Here is a 26,415-nt window from a genome sequence, read left to right as displayed (position 1 = left end):
GGAAACCCTCCCTTGGAGAAATAGCAGAATCCTGGGTCCCACCACAGACCCAGATCTGGGTGTAGAAGCCTTTTTCCTGTCCCTGTGTATGGTGGAAAACGTGATCCCCTGTGTTTCCAGGTGCTAGGGGCAAGTTGGATGTGAGGCTTAGTCGGCCTCCGAGGCTCCTTCCCAGGGATGCCCCAAAGACACACACAAGACACACACTTTATTTTTCCTTCCTTTAATCTTAAGTAAAAGAGACGCAGGGGTTCAAAAATAAAAATTTCTTTCCCCATTCCCAAGCCTGTACCCAGCACACCCTTTTCCCTCCCTCATAGAAGCAGGAATAGAGGTACAGGTCATCTGCAGCTGGGGAGGGGGAGGGGGGCTTCTGAGCTCACTCAGTGTTGGTCTCTTTCCAAATATAAATACATGTGTCGAAACTGGGAAATCCTCCACACCCATCACCCTCCATTTCTGCCGGTGTTTGGGGTGGGGGAGCCAGGCACGGACTGGCTGTGGTTTTACTGCACCCTCTGGGCATGAGCCCCACCAGCCTCTTGCTGATCATTGTAGAAGAGATGGCACTCGGGGTCTCCCCGAATGGTGGGGGCTCCCTGGATCAGCTTCCCGGTATTGGGGTTCACACACCAGCACTCTCCACGCTGTCCATTCAGAGACATCTTGCACTGAGAGGTAAGAAGAGAAAAAGGTAAAGATCCCCCCAAAAGCCACCTTAGCTTGCAACCCAGGGCTGACCAGTTCCCAGGTGCTGGGCTATGACACAGCGGTCTTTCCTTGCCATAAGTGAGCACTGGGAAGCTTGTCAAAATGCAGATTCCTATACAGGTGGCCCTAAAATGCTTCGTGGCCAACCAGCTTCAGCAGGGTGCTGAAACTGTAGGGACAGGGGCTGTGCTCATCGCCAGGGCTGCTGGAGACACTAAGACCAAGAAGTGACTCAGCTTCAGTGGGAAACCCAGACTAGAGTGTAGCCACGTTGTAAGATGAAAACCCTCACATCACGATGGAGCGTGTGCCGGGCACTGTACGAGCCAGATATTCCACCCACTGACATGGAGTCACATCGACAGTCTAGTGACATCTATAATTCTGACGACCACTTTGTGTATAAGGCACCATCAACACCCTACTTTACAGCCGTGAACCTGAAGCAAAGATTACTTAAGTGACTTGTCCCTGGCTCCTAGGGAGAGAGCTGAGATCTGACCTGGGAATGTTCCTATCCAGGGTCCCTGACCTTATCATATAAGCTTCAGGGATCACTGTTATAAATGGGTTTGGTGGCTCAGGGGGTACATGAGAACATCTGTTGCTCATTAGATGTCTTCTTTATTTCTTCCAAGTTCCAACTGAAGCAATTAGCTTACACTTGGAGGGAAAGACCTACAAACAGCTTCTAAGGCTGGCGTCATATTGGAGGGGCTGGACGATGATAGAGTCGAGGAAGCAAGACCCAAAAAAGAACAGTAAGAGTCTTGTAGTATCCCAGCTGCTGGCTCCACGCATCCCCTCTTTAAGTGAACCCTGATGGCCAGTAAGATCACCAGAAGAGTTCTATAAAATACCCCACACCCAAAAGATCCAAATCTCTCACACAAAAACCCGGCAACTAAATTTTTTTAAAGCTGCCCAGACAATCCCACATGCACTGAGGTCTAAGGTAGTCTGTTTACTAACAGGGTGACAGTCCAGTCCCCACTGTCCCCACCACACCCCGACTCCTGCCAACCACATCCCCTGCCCCCTCCCTTCTCCTCCGTCAAGAAAATGTATGGCTTCTTCCCCTGTAAGAGGTTGTGAGGTGGAGGAGGAAACGAGGGGTGGACCACCTAAAAGGACTTATACATACAGAGAAGCAGGAGGGTAGAGGTTCCTGGGAGTTTACTCAAACTTCCTTAACTCTTACTAAGGTACCAACTACTATGTTTAGAACTAGATTTTTAGTACTTAACTCCCCAATTTCCCATCTCTCGAGATACCTAGGCACCAAAGAGGCTACTTGGTCAATGACTAAATTGGTGATTCTGAGAATACAGTTCATGGACCTTTAGCAACCCATGGCAGCCTCTTAAAAGGCAAACTGTAGGTTCCTGGCCAACCTACTAAGTGACAGCTTCTGGCGGAGGGTTGGCCCAGGGGTCAGCTCTCAGGAGAAACTGAAGCAAGAGGGCTTAAACCGACTTCTCTCACTTCTCCAGGGCCCTCCTTCCTGACAGACACCCGACAGACAGAAAACAGCTGGGAGAGTGGAGTCAGCCCTGACCTGCCTGAGGACCAAGAGGGCAGCCTCCTGGAGCTGATGCATCATCCTCTTGGTTACAGAAGCCTGCATCTAGGCTCAGCTCTCAGCTTCCAAGAGGACGAGCAGGTTCAGTGCGGCCTAAGCACAGCAGGGCTCAGGGCTAAGGAAGGGCCTCCCCAGCCCAGGCTGGCACCCACACTCACCTGTTTAAGGTTGTACAGGCCGTGCTTGTCACAGTTGGGGATGTGTAAGGAATAGAGGTGTTCCAGAGGGCCCCGGTCATCCGGAAGGCGCATGGTGGAGATGCGTTCCAGGACTTGGTCCAATTCCTGCTGGCAAGGGGTCTAAATGCAAAATGGACACCTGGGGTGAGAAAAATGAGCCCACAAAACCCCAGCACTAGACAAGGTCTCATAAACTCCCTCCACACCAAGCGGCTAGTAGGGCAACATGTGTGGCAACCAACCCCACTGTGCCCTCCTACCCCTCTAGAAAGTCACATGGCTGTGAATTTTCCCTGCTCTCTTCAAACTCTGACAGACAACAGCTTGAATGAGTCAAAGTGGGCTCTCCTTGAAAGATTAGAGTTTATGTCTCAAGTCATGGCCCAATCCAATTCAGACATTGTTCCTAGACAGTTTATACCCCAGCCCAATTCAAATGCTGTCCCTGTAGTCAATACCCTAGCCAATGGCTCAAGCTCTATTCCCTAACATAACCTAACCAGGGTCAATTGCCCAGATAGTGAAGCTGAGCTGGTGAGAAACTCATCACAATACAGGGGAGCGGCTTCATTTGCACTTCTGGATTTTTCTCTCCCAGTTTTCCAAAGTCCAACGGACATGGGAAGGTTTTAGGAGAGATGTCAAGAAACCATGTCGAATCCGTGTTAGGGAAAGAAGTGCCATGTGGCTCCCAGGTCATCAAGTATGTCAATGACACTGTTCGTTTTTTGTTTGTTTGCTCATTTGTGGCAGAGTATGCAGGACACGGTGTGACATCCTTCCCAAGGGTGAGGCTCCCTTTCCACAGGCCCCTTCCTCCATCGAACCCCATTCCTCCACTGACCCTGGCAGGAGGTGGCCGCAGCTTCTTGGGCTCCTCCAGGCTGAGATGGTGTTTGCCACCTTTGCCCATCTGCCGGTGCTGTTCGGTGACCTTCTCCCGGAGCACAGCCAGCTCCTTCATGCCTGACTTGAGGGGCTTCCGGCCAGCACTGCCTCCACCTCCCAGCATGTTCAAGGTCCCATCCACGTGATTCTCCACCAGGCTTCCCTCAGAGTGGTCATCACCAGTGTCTGCAGAGAAGAGGAGACACGCCCGATTCAGCTCCCCAGAGAGATGGGGCTTGCTGAAGCCTACCCTAAAGGAGGGTGGCTGTAAGAATAAGGGAGAAGCCTAACAGCTCAAGAGTGACAGCTACGTCCGTGGCTCATGCTCCACAACTTAGCTGGACTAGTCATCTAGTCACACAGTAACTCTTTAGGAGATATTATGGATTGGATACAAAATGTTCCCCTACAGACTCGTATGTTTGAACTCTTGCTCTCCTGGTTGGTGGCACTGTTGAGGGAGGCTGTGGAGCCTGGCTCGTAGAGGGGAATTGCTGGGGGTGGAACTCTGAGGGTTAGGGCCCACCCTGCTTCCGTTTCCGGTCTGTTTTCTGGTTCAGACTGTGATGCGACAAGCCTCCTATGGCACCACACCTCTCTCGATGGTGGATGAAGTCCCCTGAAACTAGCACCCCAAATAATGCGTTCCTCCTCTGAAGCTGCTTCCATGGGACATCTAAGCAGTGATAAATGGACAGAGGCTCCACTGGCATCCCTCATCTTTCATACACGAGTTGGAGCTCACGGAAGCCGGGTACTGTATTTGACCAAGATCACGATGACCCCGGTAAGTGATGGACCCAGGAGTCGAACTCAAGCTGTGTGACTCCAGAGAAATGGGAGAGTCATCCTCAGTTCTGCCCTCATTCTCCAAAGCTGGGACATAGGAGCCCAGAAGGATGAAGACAGCCACAAAACTCTCAACACGGAATGGAAATAGGTCATCCCTGGGTCCATCAGAATCTACCAGACACACCCACAACCATCCCAAGTTTAAATTCTCCTTCATCTCTGGTCTGAACAGGACTGAGGTTTAAAACTACTACCATGAGCTCCCTGAGCTACGGCACGGTGTGGGAGCCCACAACTGACTCAGAATAGACTTCAGATTCAAACTGGGAAACTGAGTCAGTTGTGGGTTCCCACAGCACGGTTGGCAAGGGAGTACAAGGCAGACAGCCACCTGCCAGTGAGAACCAGGCTCCAGCACTCCTGTCACTCTTCATCCGCTCATGCATCCCTGATGAAATTCCCATAGTCCTTTGCTCCTAGGCTGCTACAGTACTAATCCCACCGGCTTTTCTTTGTTTTGACATCTACCTGTGTGTTGCACCCCATCCCACTGAGAGGCCTCAACACAGGAACTACGTAGGATAGCACTGACTCTGTAGATTTAGCTTCTCACAAGGCACGAAACCTAATCGAGCTTTCTGCTAGAGAACAGCCTTTCAGTCTCTTGAGACCATCTTACAACCTGCTGCATGCAGGGGACTCTAGAAGCAGCCCTGAGCTTGCAGTCTCAGCCTGGCTCACTCATGTCTTTCCAGGGTAGATCGACAGAAGGGGAATTGGGAGGGTCAGGTTTGCAACCAGGGACATGTACTGTCAGTCCAGCCATAGTCCAGGAGTCCCGGTAAAACCTAGGTGTTTCTAACAAATCTTGTATCACTCAGCCCTGCTTCTAATGCTCACTCAAAAGCTTTATAGTCCCTGTCCCCAAATGGGATAACACTTAAAGTACTTCTGTGGGAACGTTAAGGCATGTAGCTCCCAGAGGACCCTTCAGCATCCATTCCGTACAGAGGGCACCCGTGGTCCTGCTCCTAGGCAGTACCATGAGTTGGAAAGAGGCAGAATTAACTGCAAAAGGTAAAGTGTACTGCCCTGTTTGAGTCATTAGAAACTAGATGAAGCTCAGCTCTTCCACACCAGGTACAGTACTGGGTACCAGTGTTGATAGCTACCCCTGCTGCCGAGAGGTGCCTTAGCATCCAAAAGCAATCAGGGAAGGTTTGTTCCACACCATCCCTTCATGCAGCTGGGAACCCCGATAAACACAACCCTTGCATTCTTTGTTGGATACAGAGGTAGAGGGCAGGAGCCCTGAAGAAACGTTTAAGGAGATCTGAAATGAGCCAAACCTTGGGAAACATGAGACCTCTGAAATGCTGAGAGCTCTTCACCGGTTCCTGATAATTAACCTTCAAAACATCATGCACTGTTCTGGTCAGTCCTTACCCCAAGGGCCAGGGGTTTCCCAGCCCAATGCCGAAATGACTAGGCTCCATGCAGGGTAGCTCTAGCTCTCCTGCAATAGCTAACTCCCCCACCCCCACCCAACTTCCACCCAGTCACACTAGTCCACAGCTCCATGGAACAGGGCACAGGGTCTTCCCAGTGCATCCAGAGCACTCAGCTTGCCAATCTATTGTTTCCAAGCCCTCCCGGGCACTTAAACCACAGACAGTAGCCAAAGAAGAATCCCTCGGCTGAGTCAAGGTCAGTCCAATATTGAATGCCCAGAACACCCTCTGCCAATCCTGGAGTCATATCTGCAAAGAGACCGGCACTCTCAGATGCTAGATACTTGGGTTTGGCGTCTACAGGCCAGGCAAACTTATCCATTAGACACAGCAGACACAGGATGTAGAAGCCTGGAAAATGTTTTTGTTCACCTTAAGGTCAGAAGATAAAAAAATATTAACTTTTTAAATCAAATAGTCTTAACATATAATACTGATAGACTTGCATTTATAAGGCCAGACGTTATCATTTTAAAATGCTTTTTTTAATGGAAGGGCCCACAAAGGTGAAAAGGCCTAAGGTTCATGCAATGTCCTAATGTGATCCTTGCTGGATCCAGGCCCCAGAAGACCAGGGTCAGCTGGGCAGCTCTCTCCTGGGAGACTAGTTGGCTTCCTGTCCTGAGAGGTCCCCAGCCTCCCCAAGGTGAAAGTCCGTTTGTCCATCCTCACAGAGGCCATCTGGAGTCAAGGGCATGTTTCATTGTTTCCCTTTATTGATCTCACTACCACCAGCAAACACGCCAATAAGATGGGGAAATCCACAGGCATGGCTTGCTGACACAGGCTCCTTTTAAAGGCAGCAGGACATCCATTTCCTTCTCTGGAACAGATTGCCGGACGGACCCAAGCAAATACATCCTGAAGCAGGAGCCGGAGGAAGAGGAACGACACATGCTGGCAAGTAGAGAGGAAAGGGATGGTAGGCTGAGAAAGGCCCCGTGCCTTGTCAGTATCCCTGGCCAAAGGTGTTCAAAGGTTCAAGACCAAAGTCTGATTGACTGAGCCTACAGTCCCTTTCCTACTCAGCTTTGAAGTCCCGAACAAATTCCTTAAGCTCCCTGTGCCTCCAGTGACCGTCAGTAAAAAGCAAATGGCTTCCAGCTTCTGGATCTTGCTAGAATGATTCCCAAGAGCTGTTCATGTTGTATGTGGAATTAAGCATGATGGGAGTATCTGGATAAGCTCATAGATGCTATTTCTCCATATTGGCCCCCACCTCACCTGAACAAGGACCCCACCCCCACCCCCCACCCCGCTGCTTCCCATCATACATTTTCTTTTTCTTCTTCTTTTTTTTTTTTTTGGAGCTGAGAATTGAACCCAGGGCCTTGGGCTTGCTAGGCAAGTGCTCTACCACTGAGCTAAATCCCCAACCCCATACACTTTCTTATAGGCTATAGAAGTGACCCACAGGAAAACATTCCAAATAGGGAATTTCAGCTACAGATGGAATGTTGCCTCAGAACAAAAATACCAAGTTGCATTCTTTTCTGCCTAAGAAAGTTAGATCCAGAATAGTATTTATTAAGCAACCACTTATACATGCAGCTTAGCAGGCTATGTACAGAGGTCACTGCAGGAAACATTTCTTAAGCACTCCCATGATCTAGGTGGGAAAGCCTCCGAGGTAATCGGTAGGGACTTGCAAGGCCCCTGAAGGGACCTTGAGACGTCCCCCTACCGTTGGTAAGCCTTGGCTGTTCTCCCCAACATAGCAACTAAGGAAACGGATCAACATGGAATCTCACAATTATATTAACATGCAAAAACTGAAACTTTTTCAAAAAGAAGGAAGGTAGGCAATGGAATAAACGAAATCAGAGCCCTGAATGGAGGAGGGTCTGAAGAGCATGGGAAACTCCCTTTTCCCTGACCTTGCTGAACGACCACATCATCCCACTTTAGACATGTGGAAATGAAACAGGCAGCTGAGATGAAAGGGAACAGATGGCTTACCCTATTTTAGAACTGGCAAACCTGAGGCCCAGGTCCATCTGGGTCTACAGGAGCAAACACACTCTGCCATCATCAGAGGAGCTTCACACCTGGTACAGGGACCCATGTCGTCCTTTGACCGACACTTACTAACCTGGCCAGGGAGCCCAGCTGGAGGCAGACATCAGAAAAGGGCTCCATGTCCAGTTCATTCATGCATCCATACAACAGTTTTAAGACTTAGTTATGGCGCGTCCCTCTCTCTCTCTAAGGCAATCCTGTTTGAGCATCGAGGACCTTACTCAATGAATCAAAATCTCCATGTTTTCTAGAGGCCTGCTTTCTTCCAGGGCCAGGTTCTGGTCCCGCTGCTCCACTTGGAAGTCCATGGTTCATGATCTGTGGGAAATTCTAAAGCGTTATTAGCAAAACAAACCCCAAGAACCTAAAAGCAACCCTTTGTTTTGAGTACTTGGCCCTGGTCCTTATCTAGTATAGTCAGAAAATGAGCCCTTACCCCCAAGCCATCACCATCTTCCTAGTGAACCAACTAGCCTTCCCCTTTTCTGCCTTGTATTTATTCTAAACTATTTCCCAGCCTTCTATCTCATTTGGATCCCACACTCTTGGAGCTCAGGCACCACTGAGGTGAAGACCCTCAGTCTTCAACAGGCGCTGGCCTTCCAGACCTGATGCAATCAATCGCCCCTGAGCATCAGAGCACAAGAATTGAGTGCTGGATGCTTGCCTAACTTTGCTCTGGCTGGACACAGAACTCACATGGCCCCTCTGCGGACAATCCCTTCAAAAATGCACTTAACCTGGACATCTGCTTAACCTGGACATCTGCTGGCCCTCTTCCTCCTCAGGCAACTTCTCTACTAATATCCATGGCAACAGACAATTCATCATCAAACTCAAACGAGCAAAGCACCCCCAGAACCAACCGACGGAGTTCCACACTCATGAGCTATCTTTCTTCCATGGCTTTGGCCAAACTCTTTAATTTTCCTGATCTCACAACTCTTAAGTCGGAGCAGTGAGAATAATGGCTGCAATCTAAACATGATATCATTTTATTACTCTCCTCATTCAAACTTCCATTACGGGAAAAATCAAGCTTTCTACAACATGGATGGATGATCTGTTTCTTGACTGCGTAAATGTAGGATTATCTGCATGTAGGGGGGAAAGTAGCTTATATTTAATAATAGAATCATCAAATACATGGAAAAAACTAATTAGATGACAGTTGCCCAGTATCCTTGGCTCTGATATTTCTCCATTTTGATTTTTAAGATTTTATTATTTATTTCATTATATGTATAATACGGATTTTTTTTTTCCTGCATGTATGTCAGTACATCATGTGCACGCAATATCTGCAGATGCCAGAAGAGGGTTTCAGATACTCCCTGGAACTGGAGTTAGATTGTTGTAAGCCATAACGTGGGTGCTTGAAATCAAACCTGGGTCCTCTGTGAGGGCAGCAAGTAATCTTAACTGCTGGGTCAGCTCACTAGCCCCCTCAGTTTGATTTGGGGGGGGGGGTGGAGGAGTATATTCTATGTTTTGTTTTTTATTTTTCACTTTTTGCAGTTCTGGGGACTAGCACACACTGCAGGAAGTAGGGAGACAGGAGAGAGAAAGAGGTGCCTATTTGTTTGTTTAGTTTATGTACATGTTGGTTGGTTGGTTGGTTTTTAAGGAGACCCTTGCATGGAGTGGAAGTTTAAAGTAGATGATTTTGCTTTGTTTTTCTTTTGTGGTTCTGGATATGGAGCCCCGAGTCCTGCAGCCTCGAACTGCATACTCCACTATGGAACTCTACGCCCAGACTAGTTATAAATCCTATATGTGGCTAAACAGCAAAGCTCTCTGCTGCTAAACAGAGGTCTTTGGGCAAGATTGGGCTTGCCTAAATTCATTTGATTTACAGAATTTATGCCAGGAGGGAAGGAACGGGAGGGAAGAAGACCGGGGGGAGGGGCGGGCCAGAAGTACCCAGCATGCATGGGTAAATGTCCAGTACACATAGGAAACAGATTGTGTTAGTGAAAATTGGAAGCCACTCCCTTTAGATGGCTGATCACTACCACTACACTCACCGTCATGGCAACCATTCCCCAGCACACGCTGCAGGAAGTAAGGGAGCGAGAAGAAAGGGAGCCCCACTTGTTTGTTTAGTTAATATTTAACCTGAAGACCTTGGTCTTTTGAAGTGACATTGTATTTTCCCCCGTCATTTTTTCAATAGGTCCAGGACAGCAGGCAGCAGTGGCCTCTGGCTCTGGAATCCAGAACAGTGTACAGGGATGCCTGAATACGGAACGGTGCACAGGGATGCCTGAATACGGAACGGTGCACAGGGATGCCTGAATACGGAACGGTGCCCAGGGATGCCTGAATACAGAACGGTGCACAGGGATGCCTGAATACAGAATGGTACACAGGGATGCCTGAATACAGAACGGTGCACAGGGATGCCTGAATACAGAACAGTACACAGAGATGCCTGAATACAGAACGGTGCCCAGGGATGCCTGAATACAGAACGGTGCACAGGGATGCCTGAATACAGAACGGTGCACAGGGATGTCTGAATACAGAACGGTGCACAGGGATGCCTGAATACAGAATGGTGCACAGGGATGCCTGAATACAGAACGGTGCACAGGGATGCCTGAATTCTGAATGGTGCACAGGGATGCCTGAATACAGAACGGTGCACAGGGATGCCTGAATACAGAACGGTGCACAGGGATGTCTGAATACGGAACGGTACACAGGGATGCCTGAATACAGAACGGTGCACAGGGATGTCTGAATACAGAACGGTGCACAGGGATGCCTGAATACAGAACGGTGCACAGGGATGTCTGAATACAGAACGGTGCACAGGGATGCCTGAATACAGAACGGTGCACAGGGATGCCTGAATACAGAACGGTGCACAGGGATGCCTGAATACAGAACGGTGCACAGGGATGCCTGAATTCTGAACGGTGCACAGGGATGCCTGAATACAGAACGGTGCACAGAGGTACCTGAATTCCGAACAGTACTCGAGTGTTCCTAAATTCCAAATGGTGCATGGCGTATCTGATTCTTAACAGTGTAAAGGGATGTTTGTCATGGTATAAGTTAGTCCCCAGGACACAGTCTACTTTAGTTACCGAGTGACCCTCTCTGGGTTGGTTGGTCCATCTACCCTCTGCTGACATCCAGCTTCTGTCCTAACTCTCATCCTTGACCCCGTCCCCCCTTACTCCCAGAATCCAAAGCCAGTCAAGTAAAGCCTGGCATCTCTTGGGCACCACCACCATGGTCACACTCGAGAAGAATGTCTCCTTGTCCAGTGGACCACAACAGACAGCCCTCCTCTCAGAATCATGCTTGTGGAAGGAAATGGCTTGGTCAGTGTTTAGATCCACAGCCTCAGGGACCATCCTATAGCTATTGCTCGGAAAAGACTGTCAAGTGGAAAGCTGAGGAGGCACATGCCATCCTCCCTGTGTGGGAGAGCAAGGCACCAGAGCACAACAAAAGGGCAGAGCACTGACCACTTGCCTGAGGAACCCCCTCCATCCCGCCATATTCTTGCAACACAGGTCTTTGAGCTCCAAAGGCTGACTCAGTTCTAGCGTGGTTGGAGAAGCAGGGCTGCCTTGCAAGTCAAAGGACATGGTTCTGACCCTGAATTTACTGCCCTTGGTGCTGGGAGTGATGCCAGGCTGGGTGCTGAGCAGGACTAGGCATCAGTGTGTTGTTCATCTGTAAGTCGGGCAGTTAGGCTAGGTCACGGTGTCCAAACGTAACTGTACAAGAGGGATCATCTGAAACCTTTAAATACAGTCCTGGACCCAAGCCCTGGAGATCCAGAAGCACCAAGCCTGGGCTAGGACCAAGGAACCTGTATTTCAAACAAGAACCCTCAAACACTGGCATTTCTAGGGTTCCATCTTTCTGTGATTCTTCTATGGGGCTTTCTTGAAGTCCGTGGTGAGAAGAAAAAGAGATCTCTTCTATTGGAGCAAGACAGCCTCGGGTAAATACTTCAAGCTGTCTCCCCATTGGCTCCTGGGTTTGTAGAGGGACACATATGGATGCTTACACACATGCAGAGGGACTGCCCTCCTTGGCCAGGCACCATGGAGATTTCTAGAGCATGCCCTCACACTGCAGGCTCCCCCTGAGTGAACACAGCCTCACTGGAGCCTCCCTGCCTGTGCATACTCAAAAAGGCTGCTTTATAAACACCAGGTTCATTCCTGGAATCGCGAAGACCTGGGGAGGGTCAGAGCTGAGGCAGACAGTTTGAGAAAACAAAAACATACTCAAATTCAGCCCAGGTCCTCTGGGGCTCTGCAAGCCAAGTTGTCCTTGAAGAGCCAGAGAAACCGATATCAAGACGGCAAACAGCCACTATCAGTTTCCACTTCTTCCCATGAGTCCTGAACATTTCTCCTCCAGCTCACCCACGTCATCCAGGAACCTGGCAAAGTGACTCAGTGGCCAAAGACCCAAGTGAGGTGTGTGTGCGCCTTAGCGGACACTGGGACCCGGAAGCTACAGGGACAGAAAGAAAGTATCTGACCCCCAAGGTCTACTTATGCGTAAAGTATGTGCATAAAAGATTGTTCCACTATCTGTAGTTGTAAATTATTAACATCTTGACCAGAAGGTGCTACAATTGGCAAATGAAAACATAAAATTGATATGGAGCAGCCATAACGACAAGCTTTCACCTGTGTGAACACCAAGAGATTCATAGTGAGAGCAGCCTAAGACAACCACCAGCCACTCCTCCCTATCTTAACGAGGGTAAGGATGAACTTGAAGAGTCCTAGAGCACTCCTGACTAGACAAGGCCTTAACTGTGACATGGCAGGCATCAACGCCTCTCTCACTGACTGATGCAATGTTGCCGGTATGGCTTGCCCACCAATAAGTCTCTCCACCGGCCCCTCTCCATTTCTCTGTGACATGGAGAGGTTGGAAAGATGTGTCAGGGGAAGAAGACCCAGAAACAGAGGCAGAGGGTCCATGACTCAGGAAGGACAAAAATGAAGGAATGAAGATGCTCAGCCCAGAGAACGGAGTCAAGCGTACCCTGGGGCAGCCCAAGGGGTCAGTGGTATGGGGGATCAGCAGATGCAAAGAGGTAGAGATGTCCATGGGGCTGTTCTGCCTCCCCAACAACAGGTAAGAGGAGAGATCCAGGCAATTGGAATTTCACAAGAAAGAAGAAAAAATAAGCGACAAATAGCAGGGGGCGGAAATCACATATCTCCTCTGGGATAACTTAGGAGGGATCTTTGAAGGAATAAAAAGGATGGATAATGTGGCTACCGAGGACGCAAAGCCACTTGACTTTGAATTGATAAAAAGACATCACTGGACAAAACACCCTAGTAATTCAGGTCTAGTCCTTTAACAAACATGGGGAGATGTGGAGGAATAAGTGTCTGATAAAGGGCCTGTCCCCAAGCCTGACAACCTGAGTTCAATTCTCAGGAGGTTTGAATGAGATGTCCCCCCAGGGTCTCTGGCGTTTGAATGTTTGGTCCCTCGTTGGTGGCGCTGTTTAGGAGATTTGGCTTTGTTAGAGGAAAATGTCGCTGGAGGTGGACTTGGAGAGGAAAGAGACTCTGATCACTCTTGAGTTTCTTGGCTTCATGACTGCAGTTGTAAGGAATTACATGATTATCTAAAAATACCTATAATACACAGAAGTTGGTATATAAATATGCATTTATAGTTTAAATGGAATTCTCACATCTGGGCTAGCATGGAAGGGGCAAAAGCTCACGAGGCTTCAGACCTAGAGGAGGAACCGCAGGCAGCTAAGGAATGCAGAGAGAGAAGTAGTTTCCCAAGGGAAGAGAGCACCACCTGGCTATCCAATAGCAAACTGTCAGCCCTGAAAAATGCATACAAGTAACATTATAGAGATTGAGAAGGTTGTATTTATGTATTTAGGAATGTGCATGAAAGTGTGTGTGCACCTATATGCATGTGCATGTGTATATGTGTATATGCGTATATGTGTGTATATGTATATATGGACAGATATATGCAACGGTAATTTTTTTAAAAAGAGACCATGAATGTGCAAGAGAGCAAGGGTAGGTAGATATGTGGAAGGGTCTTGAGGGATGAGAGGAAAGGGAGAAGTGATGTAATTATAACCTCGATAATTAATAAATAGAATTTTAAAAGTTCTACATCATCACAGATGGAAAAGAAGTTTGCTTTTCTGGAAAATCGCATGCCTTCTTCCTCCAGTCCAAAGAAGCAGTCCCTCCCAAGCTTGACTCTCTTCTGTGGATTCTGCCACTTCAGGGACCTCACTGTTTAAGAAGGTCTTCCTAGAGTGTCGATCAAAGGCTGGGTCTTCTGCTCAAAACTGCGTTAGATATGTCGACATCTCTTCTGACTTCATAACGTGGGCAATATTTAACTTTTAAACTATTGTTCTTGTGTTATAGGTGGCATGAGAGTCAGCTCTTAGCTGGTGCACAGTATACAATCAATTGTCACTTAAACATTAGAAAAGCTAATTAATGCGAAGAGCATTCCCCGTCCTTCCCTGGAGTACCTTCCTAATTCATTGTTTTCTTTAACATCACACCATCTAGGCCTCCACAACAGCAAGAGTGGTTAGGGAATAAGCAAGAAGCAGTGAGCAGTAAAAGCATGAGATGAGAGGGACACATGTTTCTTCCAGGGCCTATATCCAAGCCACCGTCCGCTATATTTGATTCTGATGATGTGACCCCACAGGCCTGGTCCAAGAAAGCGATACCTACTGACCTTTCCAACCACTCTCCCATCACCTTCCGGTCGGGATGGCCTCCTCTTGGTCTCCATAACACCGCCCCCAGCTACTCCACCCTGACACACTGAACCCAGAGGAAGCAGAAAAGAACTGTAAAACCTGCAAGGATGTCCAGGCTTGCCAGCCACACTCTCAAACCAGCACGCCAGTGTCCTGAATATAAATAAGTGTCTTTAAATAGGTCACCGTGCTCTCCTCTTGCTTCAACTCAACGTTCACTGATTTGTGACTCATCGAATACGACATCACATCCATCACCGTCCTTGACGTGTTGCTCTCTTGGTTGAAGGGGCAACAATCCAAACTAGATGGAGACAAATGATGGCGCCTTGAGCAAGAATTCGCACGTCTGGGCCAATGAGATGGCTCGGTGGGTAAAGGCGCTTGCTGCGCAAACCTGGTATCCTGAGTTTGATTCCCCAGAACCCACATAAAGGTAGAAGGAGAGAATCAACTCTGCAAAGTTGTCCTCTGGCCTCCACTTGTGCTCCATGGTATACGCAAACTCCCCCACCAGACAGACAAACAGACACACATAATAATAGTAATAATAATAATAATAATAATAATAATAATAATAATAATAATAATTTTTAAAAGGATCCTCATTTCTGGGACATACATGAGCCATCAAGCTATCAGAAGAACCATAGTTAGGAAAGATTTCAATGGCCATGACTGCCCATTGGAAATCCTCAGACATGGACTCCAAGCTCTGGATTCACTGAAAGCTTTGCCAAGCAACATGCTACACCAGGCATCCTCCTCAGTCTCCTTACTGTCTTGAGACAGGTTCATTTGCTGAACCTGGAGTTTGGTGGGTTTCAACTAGAATGGCTGACCAACAAGCCCCAGTGATCCTCCTGTCTCTGCCCCCAACACCCCTACACCCCAGCAGCTTTCTTTTTTAGGACATGGTTGTTGGGGATTCTAACTCAGATTGTTTCCACAGCAAGTGAATTTACCTACTGAGTCAGCTCCCCAGCCCTACCCCCAACCTCACCACCCCCCTCCCCCGATCCATGCTACACCTCATCAGAATTCTTGAGATCTGACTTCGTCTGAACAGGCCCTGACTCCCTCCTGACCTCTGCTGAGATGGGGAGAGAAGAAGAAGAAAGAGATCAGAGTGTGCATACATACCATCATTTGATTATTTGAGTTTCTCTGCTTAGTCATTTGTATATACAACTCCGTTTATTGTCAAACCGTCACAAGAGGTTGATGAATTCATAGCCCCTCTCACATTTGATAGCAGCCCTGGAGTTTGAAGGCCAGCGGCACAGTTACCTTGTCAGAGGCAGGGCCCAAACCAAAGCCAGGTTGCTGGCCTACACCGCTCTTAACTCCTCAGAATGCCTTCTGATCATGAGATCACTTAAGGAAAGGCAACCAAGACATTTCAACCCCTAGGGAAGCAGGTTACCAGTTAATATGCCAAGTGGTCCCGCCCAACCACAAAAGCCTTTCCGACCCAGGAAGCCCAACCCACTTGACCCCTTTATCCTGCCTGGCATGCCTCCTGTGACCGTTGGTACAGAACCAGTCAGCATTGTCAGATACAAGGGAAGATCTCAAGACACCAGGGAACTGCTATTCTCCGTCTTTTCTTGGCCTTGGGCACTTTGGAAAGCAAGTTCAGCATCCAGGGGAGGCCGGGCATCTCCGTGCAGAAGTAAAGACAGTAGTCCCCAAAGAAACTCCCTGGGGAGCTGCATAACGGGATGTTTTTTGATAAGTTCCCTTAGTGACTGCCACCCAGGAAAAAAGAACTTTTCCAAGAAGCAGCGTATGCCCACTGATTGTGTGCACGTATTAACTCCGGTGGGAGAGAACACAGGAACAAGGATCCAGGGCCATGGGTTTGCCTTGGCGCTTGACCCAGAATCCAGCCCTGATTTCTTCTTCCTCTGACTCTGAGCTGTGTAGAAGGAAATGCCTGCAGCAAGGCATTTCCAACTGTCCTGGACTCACTGTCTGCCCGTCGAGATGGCACCTTGGCTAACGGCTACCAACTCTCTCCCACCCCACAGTCTAACTCCGACCCGCCAGCTGGAAGCCAGCCCCCCCCCATCTTTTCAACCCACCAGGACGAACACACTAAATAGGCTCCTCTAGTCTTCCAAGCTCCAACAACCTGCCAAGGCCTTCAGGGCCCCCAGCCCCCTTCCCTCCTCGACATCCTGGCTCTGCTTAGTTCCTTGAATGAACATAGGCTAACACACCTACAGCCATCCACTAATTAGAAACCTCCCCAGGCTTCCCTCCCAGCCAACTCCACCAGGGTCTGTGGGCTAATTTCGCTGCCCAGCACCTGGAGGTGTGCCAACCCATCCCCTTCTCCCCAGTCTTCACTTCTGCCCTGCTTCCCAACCGCCAGGAAGGGATGTGGGGCAGACAGCCAGAAGGGCTTCAAGGCTTCCAACTGCCTACCCTCCTCAGGAAAAAAAAAAGAGGAAAAAATTTCTAACTGTAGTGGACTGTACTTCTCTCCCGGAAAGCCAGCTCTCTGAGCAAGGTCTCCCTCTGAGTCCTGACTGACACCCAGGCTGAGCCAGCCCAGATCTTCCTTGGCTTTGTTAAGGAACAGAAGGGGAGGGGGCTAGGAGCCAAGGAGGAGGAGGGGATGGGGGATGGTCCATTCTCCACTAGAGAAAAAGAGGGGGGGAAATCCCTCATTCAGCTCATTGTGGGAAGAGTGACTGGAGAAAATGAAAGCCCCACACATATCCTTGGTCTCACAACTCATCACTAAAGGGGCTTCGCCTTCCCATCCCTACCACAAAGGCCCTCAGGGTCTAATTCACCCCAGATTCCCCAGGGTTTTGGGTTCCAGCCTAAATATATACTCACCACCCCGACTTGCCTAGGGTCCCACCTCAATTAGATGCCTAAAAATGTTGTCACTCAGCACATAAAGGCTACCACTCAAGAGAGGGCTTTCTAGGGTCCCAGATTCCTCAAACATTAGGCAAGACCCCAGTACTCAGAAAACCCTGCCCAGGCCAGCATGCCCCTGAGGATCACTCCTTCCTGAAACTGACAGGCAGCAGCCCCATCGAAGCAGTGGGGTCAGCTCCGGAGACCATGCAGTAAGGAAACGTTGTCCTGGAGAGAACATCCAAAGTCTTTGCCAGGGTCATGCTCAAACCCCTGGCACCCTAGGCTCAGAGACACCGGACCTGAAAATTTCTGTTTCCCTGGAACCAAGAGGGGGATCTCTGGGGTCTTCACTGGGTTTGGCCACTGCATGCCCCTGAACACACCTCCATGAGCTAAGTGTGTGGAGTACTTGTGTTAGTGTGTGACCCTACTGTTCTGAAGCCTGTGTCCAGCCAGCTTCCTGGGAGGAACGCCTACAGAGAAAGGGCTTCTCACTAGGACCATCCTTGTCCAGTGACACCTCAGGTATTCTGTCTTTCCAAGCTCTGGAAGGCTCTGGAAGGCTCTGGAAGGCTCAGTCCCTAGGTTGGCTGGCCGGTGAAAGCAGGCAGGACTCTACCCTTTGTCATAAGCTAAATGAACAGAAAAGCTGGCACAAGAACCCAAGAGTCCCAGCTCTAGGGTCATCTCTTGTCACTCTGGTTTTTTACTCTGGGCACTGTCAAGTGTGAACTACAGCCCTGGAATGGTCAGTCCCAGAAATTTGGACATAAGCCCCAAAATGCACTCAAAAAGCCTAACTCATTCATAAGAAATGCAAACCATTTCTTCTCAGCTGGTTTTGTATTGCATTGAAGTATAGTTTCATTACCTCTTCCACAAAAGGACTCTCTAAAGCTCAATGGACATAGGTCAGAGAATGATGGAACTTCTTCCTTTTATAGGTAAAGAGGTAGGCATCATGTGACACTCCCACAAGACAGCAAGCACTGAGCATTACGCATATTGTCTACTTTGTTGTTGTTGATTTTTTTGTCTTGTTTTATGGAATAGCTAATCTCGTTTGTCAACTCATTGAGTTCTACAATCAAATGAGAGATGATGGGCTTCTAGGTGCGCCTGAGGGGTGTTATCACAATCAACTTAATTGACATGGAAAAACCTGCCCACTGCGGGTGGCGCCATTCCCTAGGCTAGGGTCCTTAACTGCATAATAGGAGAAAGCAAGCAGAGGACAAGCATTTATCCTATGCTTCCTGCATGCTGTACCCCTGGTGCCATGACCTCCCCTCCATGATGGACTGTGTCCTTGAACTCTGAGCCAGAATAAACTCTGCCTTCCTCCAGCTGCTGTTGTCAGGAAATGTCATCACAAAACCCAGAAAAGTAGTTAAAACATTCTGTTTTGAGACTCCAAGCTTATTATGACAACCCTCCTGCTTCAGCCTCCCTAAGACAATAAGCATAAACTATCTGCCTGGCTGCGTTATCCACTTTGACACATGTCCATGCAAACGTAACTCAGTTGAGTCATGAGCATCACCAATTTCTGATTTATATACACGTAAGAAAGAAAAACAGAGGTTCAAAGAGACTGGACATCTTGCATCCGAATGCACAGTTGACATGTGGAATTGGGTCCTAAAGAAATGAGCAGTCCACCTGACTTGTCCAGACTGGCCTTCATTGGAAGGGCCAGCTAACAAAATAGCAAAGATGTCACTGGTCAAGATTAAGTCAGCTAATGTGTATGACAACTAGTTTGGGGAAGACACACAACTAATGTGTGTGACACTTCCCACCACTAGCCTAATGTACATGCCCTGAAATAAAAATTATCCCTACTTTACCAAACCTGTTTTCTGAGAAAGGCCCGTGCTCACCGTGCTCACCATGTCTTGTTTTGTGTCTTTGTTTGGGTTGTGGAACTCACAATGTAGTCCAGACTGTCCTCTGCTCTTGACTGACCCTGCCTCTGTCTCCCAAGTGCTGAGATTCCAGAGACACGTGCCATCAAATCCAACCCACCACACAGGCTGTTAGATACGGTGTCTGCATTGGGGCCAGGTTAGTTTAAAAGCAAAAGCCGGGCTACTTCCCCCATAAACTGTTGTCTGCATAGTCCTTTCTCTCCAGAGACTGTGTGTCCCTTCTGTCTTCGTCATCTTCCCACTCATCTCACATGCTGGCCCCTTATGTTTTTGTGGTGTCCTCTCCCTCACCAAAGCTAACAGTGGTGTACCATGACCTAACCGCCACCCAGATGCAACAGGTATCCAGGAACAAAACCTCTGGCCCATAGGCTCAAAAGTATTTTTCCACCAATAGCTCAACCCTGACTTGAGCAGAGGTAGAAAGAAGGGTTCCGCAGCAGGAAGCCGGCAGAAAACCTTAGCTCTTATACTAAGACTGAGCCCATGTAGGCACCTAGGATGGAAGTACAAAAAGCTCCCTTCCTAGCTGGGTGGTGACAGCGTGTGCATTTAATCCCAGCACTCAGGTGGCAGAGGCAGGCAGATCTCTAAGTTTGAGGCCAGCCTGATCTACACAGCATGTTCCAGGACAGCCAGGGCTATACAGGATAAATTCCGTCCCGGAGCGGGGGCGGGAGGGGACGAAACTTCCCTCCCCTGGGGGGATGGAGGAAAACTGGGCCCAAAGCAAGCAGTCATTTCAAAATAGGACAGGGACACAAGAGGGGCTGACCCATCTTTGGATGGCTGCCGGCCACCACAGGAAAACGCCGGCCAGAGATAACAAAGAGAGGCCGCCGAGGGGCCTGGAACATCTGCCAGCCAGATCTCGGGCTCCCTAGTGAAACATCTGTAACTCTCTCCTCTCTGCCTCCATTTGAGCAAAAGCAGCAGTACTCGCCCTTACGAGCAAAGTGCCACGTCCCTTGTCTATGGAAGTCTCATTCCCTGACCCAGCCCCTGCCTGCTCCCCTGACAGCCAGCCAGCCAGCCTTTTTCATTCCGGAATCTGCGTTTTGTTCAACGTTCCGGTCTCCGGTCACCTTCCAGGCCTCCCTCTGATTGGAGCTGAAGAAGGCTGGGACCAATAGATTATCCATGCTGCTGCTTGTTCTGAACACTGTCCACCTACTTACCATGTAGTCAAGGATTCCAGCTGGGCCCCGCAGTGGAAAAGGCACAGGAAGAGACAACCGTGTGTGTGTCTGGGCGGGGGAGGGGGAGGGAGCTACAGAGACTTCAAGGTCAGGACAGAGGCAAGAAAGAGCTGGAAACGGAGGAGGCAAACACTAAATGCAGCCACAGTGGTAGACCGTTGCAGCATTGAGACCCAACCAGTGAACTAAAGGTTTCTGCCCCCCCCAACCCCTTTTGTGGCCCTGGCCCTACCTTCCAGGTGTGATTTACCCTCTTCTCCATTCCATTAGCAGGGTAGTCCTGATGGCAATCCATCTGACTTTTTATAAGAGTGAAGGGTCACGCTCATCCGATCCTGAGACCTCTCCGAGTAAGCCCTCAAATGTCTGATGCTGGGGGGATGGACTCCTGCTTCCAAGCAATCTGTGACATTTATTATTATAATTACTACTACTATTCTGGGTGGGGGGGTGGGAGGGGGCACATGCCACTGCACGGTTCTAGAAGTTAGAGGACAATTTAAAGGGATTGGTTCTCGCCTTCCACGGCAGGTTCTGGGGATTGAACTCAAGTCATCAGGCTTACATGGCAGGTGTTTTTATTTATCAGCTGAGTCCTCATCTCGGCAGGCCCAGAGTGCTTTTATAGGGTTACTCTCACTGAGCTGTCCCACCCGACCCCCATCGTCAGGAAATGTTCTGCCTGAATACTCTAAGATGTACCGCTAAGGTAGACTGGCAGCGAGGGCCATCCCAACCTCCCTCTTCCTTTGGCTCCCTAGCAAACTCAATAGTCCGCGTTGGCCAAGAGCCCCTTCATAGAGAAGCCTTCCATAAACACAGCCAGTGGGTCGCTTCTCCTAATTCTCCTACCTGTTCTAACTCAGAGCATCCTTAGGTCTATTTTGTTAAAGTGCTTTTTAAGTTTGAAACATTACAAAAGGTTTTTGCTTTGTGGGTTTTTTTTTTCTGTTTTTTGTTTTGTTTTTTGTTGTTTTGTTTTTTGAGGGTTTTTCTTGGTTTGTTTGTTTGTTTGTTTGTTTTTTGAGACAGGGTTTCACTGTGTAGCTCTGGCTGTCCTGGAACTCATTCTGTAGACCAGGCTAGCCTCAAACTCACAGAGATCCGCCTCTGCCTCTGCCTCCCTCTCTGCCTCTGGGATTAAAAGCGCCAAGTTTTTCTTTTTTAAAAAATCTTATTATTTGTTGTTATTGTGTATGTGGGAGGCTGGGCCCACATGCATGGCACACGTATGAAGGTCAGAGGACATTCATGGAGTAGGTTCTCTCCTTCCACCTTAACAGGGGTTCCAGGGATCAAGTTCAGGTTGCCATACTAACACCTTTGCTACCCACTCAGCCATCTCTGCCAGCCCACAGATTTGTCCTTCAGGCTTTCTCTTAAGGAACTGGGTCATCATCGCCACACAAAGGAAACCATGCAGGGAACATTGTTGACATTTGTAAAAGGTGGGGAATGAATCTGGAACAAAGATTGGATATCGAAGCGGCTTCCAATCCCAGTCCCTGGACCAAGGCAGGCCAAGGCCACAGTATGTGCCTCCCTGGCCCCCTCCACTGCCCTGACTCTCACGCCTTGGTACACAGAGCCACACCCTGCACAGGTCCCAAACCAACCAACTCCAGGAGTCCCCCAGCCGTCCTAGAGCAGTGGCCTTAGTCCATGCCTCGCCCTTCCGAGGCCCTCAGCGGAGTGCAGCTACTTAGCCGGACTGGCTAAGTTCTGTCCAGAATCCGGACAAGGAGGTGGAAGGTGGCGCTAAGAATCAGCAGAGACAGTGAGTCCCACTCATTCCAGAGTCTATTTTACCGTTTTTTTTGAACTCGGTATGCAAATTTATGCAAGACAAGATGCAAAGCAGTGTGCTCTGAGCCAGAAGTCCCGTGGCTTTCTCCCCCTTAGTCTTGAAGCCGAAGGGAGTCACTGTAAACCAGGTCCCCCTCTCCTAGTAACTGAAGACTCAGGCCTCCCCTCACCATCACCTATCAGCAGGCTGGCCCTTGTCACTCTGGGACTTTAAATGACTGAACATTTCTATAGCACCTTTATATGTGCTCAGGGCCAGACGGCCACTTGGACGGCCCCGCCCCTCAGCATAATCCCTTGCATTGTATGAAACCGGGAGCAGGGGGTGGGGGTAGGGGGGGTGGGAGTGGGTGGGGGGGTGGGGGTGGGTGGGGGGGTGGGGGTGGGTGGGGGGGTGGAGGACAGGAGACAGGGGACTGCTGAGGAACTAGCCTGGTTAAATTCTGAAAGGGCTTAGCCTGGCCCAAGCCTCCGCCCCGTATTCAGTGACCCCACCAGAGTTTTTTTTTTTTTTTTTTTTTTTTTTTAGGTACTTCTGCCACTCCACCACCTCATTCCCTCCCAGACCCTGTATAAAGCATGGATTTGCGACAGTTCTCGGAGTTCGCTTTTCATTTTTTTTCTCCCGGGGCCCGATTCCCAGCCTGATTTCTGTTTCCATGAACCAAAAAGGCCCAGCCCATCACCTCTTGGGATGCAGGATCACCCCCAGCCACTTCTACCCACTGAAGTGCCCACCCCACCCCCACCCCCCACGCCTTCCTGCCATCCCCAGGAAGCCAGCAACACAGCCCCTGAGGCCCTGGGAACAAAGACAAAAGGACCAGCAGCAAAGCCGGAACTGCTGGGGTGCGCTGCGTGGAAATCAGAGGGTATGCTTAAAATTCTCAAAAGCAACCTGCTCAAAGAGGAATGCTGCCCGTGGGGGAGGGGCCCAGCCTTCAGAGTCGGGAGGGAGGAGGGGTAAAAGACAGTGAGTGAGGGGGCAGCAGCCTTCATCGCTAAGAGCTGTCTGGGCCGTGTGTGATGTCTCCTCCCCACAACTGGGACTTCAACATTCTCCACACAGAGTCCCTAGTCCCTGCCCCAACTCAAAAAAAAAAAAAAAAAAAGCCTCTCCCAAGGGCCTAGAAGCCCCTATCTTTGCCCCTCTTCTAGAGGCCCTTGCAAAACCAGGCTCCCGCCCCAACGACTCCTCTGATAGCCCCGCAGTCCTGCTGACCACCGTTTTCAAGTGTACCTCCTCAGCTTCCAGTTCCCACTCCCACCCCACCCCCTACCTTGGTTAATCCCCCCCTCTTCCAGACAGGAACACAAGAAAAATGTGGAAGGCATCTATCTGGACCTTGCTTGGGAGAAGGCGGAGGCAGCAGCTGGGATGAGTCAGTGGAAGGGAGACCCATACATAACCAGGCAGAAAATCCAGAGTGACATTCTTCCCACGAACTCACCTCATTGTCCCCTAGCTCCCCTGACAACCCCCTTCACCCCACCTCCCCCACCCCACCCCACCCCACCCCCCACCCCACCCCCCACCGCCGCCGCCTGTAAGGAAAAGTGACCCAGGGAACCTGCCACATCTGTTGCCTGCACAAGACTCCAATCTATTTCAGAGTCTTGGGAAGCAGGAAGGGTGGATTTCAGGGTTAGAATGAATGCCATGGGGGGCGGGGGGCGGGGGAGGCACTAAAACCATGAGAGGACAGTATGCCAAGATTTGATAACATGGTCAAAATTTCAAGGATTCTGCAAGGCCTGTTGAGGAAGATGATTCTGGGACCCCAGAGGTGATGGGGGAGGAGGGAGGGCGTGGAAAGAGGACTTCTTTTTTTCTTTTTATTATTATTTAGAAGTAAGAGTCAAGGATTAATTCCAAGGCAGAGAAGAAAGAAAGCCTGGGACTCCAATCAGAGGAAGCCCCACCTTGCTCTGCACTGAAGGTCAAAAATGTCTCCAAGAATGAGAAGGCTTCAACTGACCTCTAACTCTGTTGGGGCTGGGCGATAGCAGACCCAGGGAAAGTGTGGGGTGCACAAAGAAATCGAAAAGCAGCAAGAATGTTTGTACTCCCTTCCTCCCTTCCTCCCTCCCTCCCTTCCTTCCTTCCTTCCTTCCTTCCTTCCTTCCTTTCTTCTCCCTCCCTCCCTCCCTCCTTCCCTCCCTCCTTCCTTCGTTTCTTTCTTTCTTTTAAACCAACACCTCTGAGAAACTTGGTCAAAGTCTCCTTTTAAACATTAGCGAATAGTGGGCACAATTCATCACTGTCCCCAAGACGAAATAAAACAATTACAGCTTTCTCCAGACCGAAGGGGCGGGAGGCTTTTCGTAATGAAGAAGGGGGAGGGGGGAGTGAATTGTGTTCCTCAAGTTAACTTTTTTTTTTTTTTGGAAAGAAGGGCTCCTTAACAAAGAACCCCACCTCCCCCATTCTGGGGGGTAGGAAGAGTTCCCTAGACTTAGGTAGGGTGTGACACACACCCACGTTAAGGGTTCTTGCTTCCCGGCTCTCAAGCTGTTCCCAGCCTTCAGACCTGAGGCCCAGATGCTCAGCCGCACAGCTTGGCTGCCAGGGTGCCGGAATGCAGCTGGCGATCGGGCCAAAGTTAACACAGATGGAGCCCCCTCCATTCTCCACGGGCAACCTTACCCTATAAAAAACACCAGGTCTTTTCTTCTCACCCCCCAATGCCAGAAGGAAGGGTCCCTCCATGCGATCCCTTCTCACCCGAGGTCTGCGGTGTTACCTGCGCCCGGTGGTCTCGGCCTCCCAGCAGCTTTCCCACCGGGGAGCATTCGACTTGGTGGTCACTGACTCAACCTGTGTCCTAAGTAAGTTTCAAGTTCCTACAGCCCCAGCCCCAGGCCCACCCCGCCGCCCCTAGATCTGACCAATACTCTCCTCACCACTAAGTCCCTCCAGAGTAGAAGTGAGGATCACTTTCACCCAGGGACGACCGTGGTGACACGGTGTCTCCTTCTCCCTCCTCGTTTACCCCACCAAATCCCGCCTGCTCAACCTCTAGCCTCCCTCCCGGGAATCTATCTTTCCGGTTCCCGCTCTCCTGAGTCGCCCTGGATCAGATCGAGGACTGGGCTGTTTCTCGTCTACAACAGTCCCAGGGTCCAGACAGACTCTCCTTCCCCCATGTGAGGGCTGCCAGTCAGGAGACCCCGCTGAGCTGAGAGAGACACCCCCCCCCCCCAAACTAGTGCTCACTGTCCGCATTACCTGCAACCTGCTGTGGGGTGGCGCCCACGCGACTCTTTGCACAGGTCCCCGCGCCGGAGACCAGCGCTTTCAGGGGCAGCTCGGAGCCGGGATTGGGGTAGCAGCGCAGCATCTGGGCGCAGCGCGGGGTGTAGACGCCGCACGCCTCGCCCTCCAGCCGGGCGCACACCGAGCAGCAGCCGCAGCCGGGCTCTCGCACCAGCTCGGCGCAGGGCCCGTCGGGCGGGGGTCCGCAGGCGGCCAGACGCTCGGGCGTGCAGGGCGGGCAGCGGAACAGCACCTCGGCGCGCACTCCGGGGCCGCAGCCGCCCGCGCCCAGCAGCAGCAGCAGCAGGAGCGACGGCAGGAGCAGCGACAGCGCGGGGCCGCCCAGTCTCGGCAGCATGTTGGCTTGTGGGCTGCGTTAGGGCGAGCGGGCAGGTGGCACGGTCCTGGCGAGCGCGGGAGACGCCTCCTTGCCTTCTTTCTCCTCCCCCGCCTGTGCCGGGTCCTAAAAAGCCTGCTTCTCCCCGCCCCCCCCCCCGCCTTCTCCCCTCCCCCTTTTGGAGACCACTCCCTTCCCTCCCCACCCCCCCAAAGCACTCCTGTGTGCGGGCACGTGCTTGCGCACACGCCCACTGGCCCACCCTACGTTACTAGGGCATTAAACTGGTCCCCCCACTCCTCGGTGACCACGGCTTTGCACCCTTCAGCCTTGGCTCGCCCGCTCCCGAGAGAGTAAGAGTAACTTGGCAAGCGTGGGTCGAATCGGCGTGGAGTGGGAAAGAGACGGTGCTTTTGTCTCCTTTCTTTTAGTTTAGTTCGATTTGGAAGGACTTAGTTTGCGCACTTCCCACGTGGCCGGCTCGGAACTGACGGCTGGGGAAACACAAAGGCAGTCTTGACCTTAAAGATTTCGGCGCTCACACCGACTCCCCACAGCCCT

General features: G+C 50.3%; 1 protein-coding gene across 2 annotated transcripts; it reads right to left on the bottom strand.

Moving 5' to 3' along the window:
* Positions 1-207: 207 nt before the first annotated feature.
* On the bottom strand, positions 208-25,958 carry Igfbp2 (insulin like growth factor binding protein 2). 2 transcript variants are annotated; one of them, XM_052749823.1, is made up of 4 exons: positions 25,491-25,958; positions 3,317-3,546; positions 2,452-2,592; positions 208-671 (listed from the first exon to the last, which is right to left on the bottom strand). In XM_052749823.1, the coding sequence occupies exons 1-4, from the start codon at positions 25,873-25,875 to the stop codon at positions 507-509; spliced, it is 921 nt and encodes a 306-aa protein (XP_052605783.1). In that variant the 5' UTR covers positions 25,876-25,958; the 3' UTR covers positions 208-506. The 2 variants fall into 2 exon arrangements, with proteins under 2 accessions (XP_052605783.1, XP_052605784.1); XM_052749824.1 differs by lacking the exon at positions 25,491-25,958 and adding an exon at positions 25,006-25,069.
* Positions 25,959-26,415: the final 457 nt, after the last annotated feature.

The sequence above is a fragment of the Peromyscus californicus genome, unplaced genomic scaffold, assembly GCF_007827085.1.
Source record: "Peromyscus californicus insignis strain IS unplaced genomic scaffold, ASM782708v3 Scaffold_21__1_contigs__length_65335640, whole genome shotgun sequence".
Taxonomy (NCBI): Eukaryota; Metazoa; Chordata; class Mammalia; order Rodentia; family Cricetidae; genus Peromyscus; species Peromyscus californicus.
The sequence above is the reverse complement of the archived record's forward strand: the minus strand, read 5'-3'. Positions and strand labels throughout refer to the sequence as shown.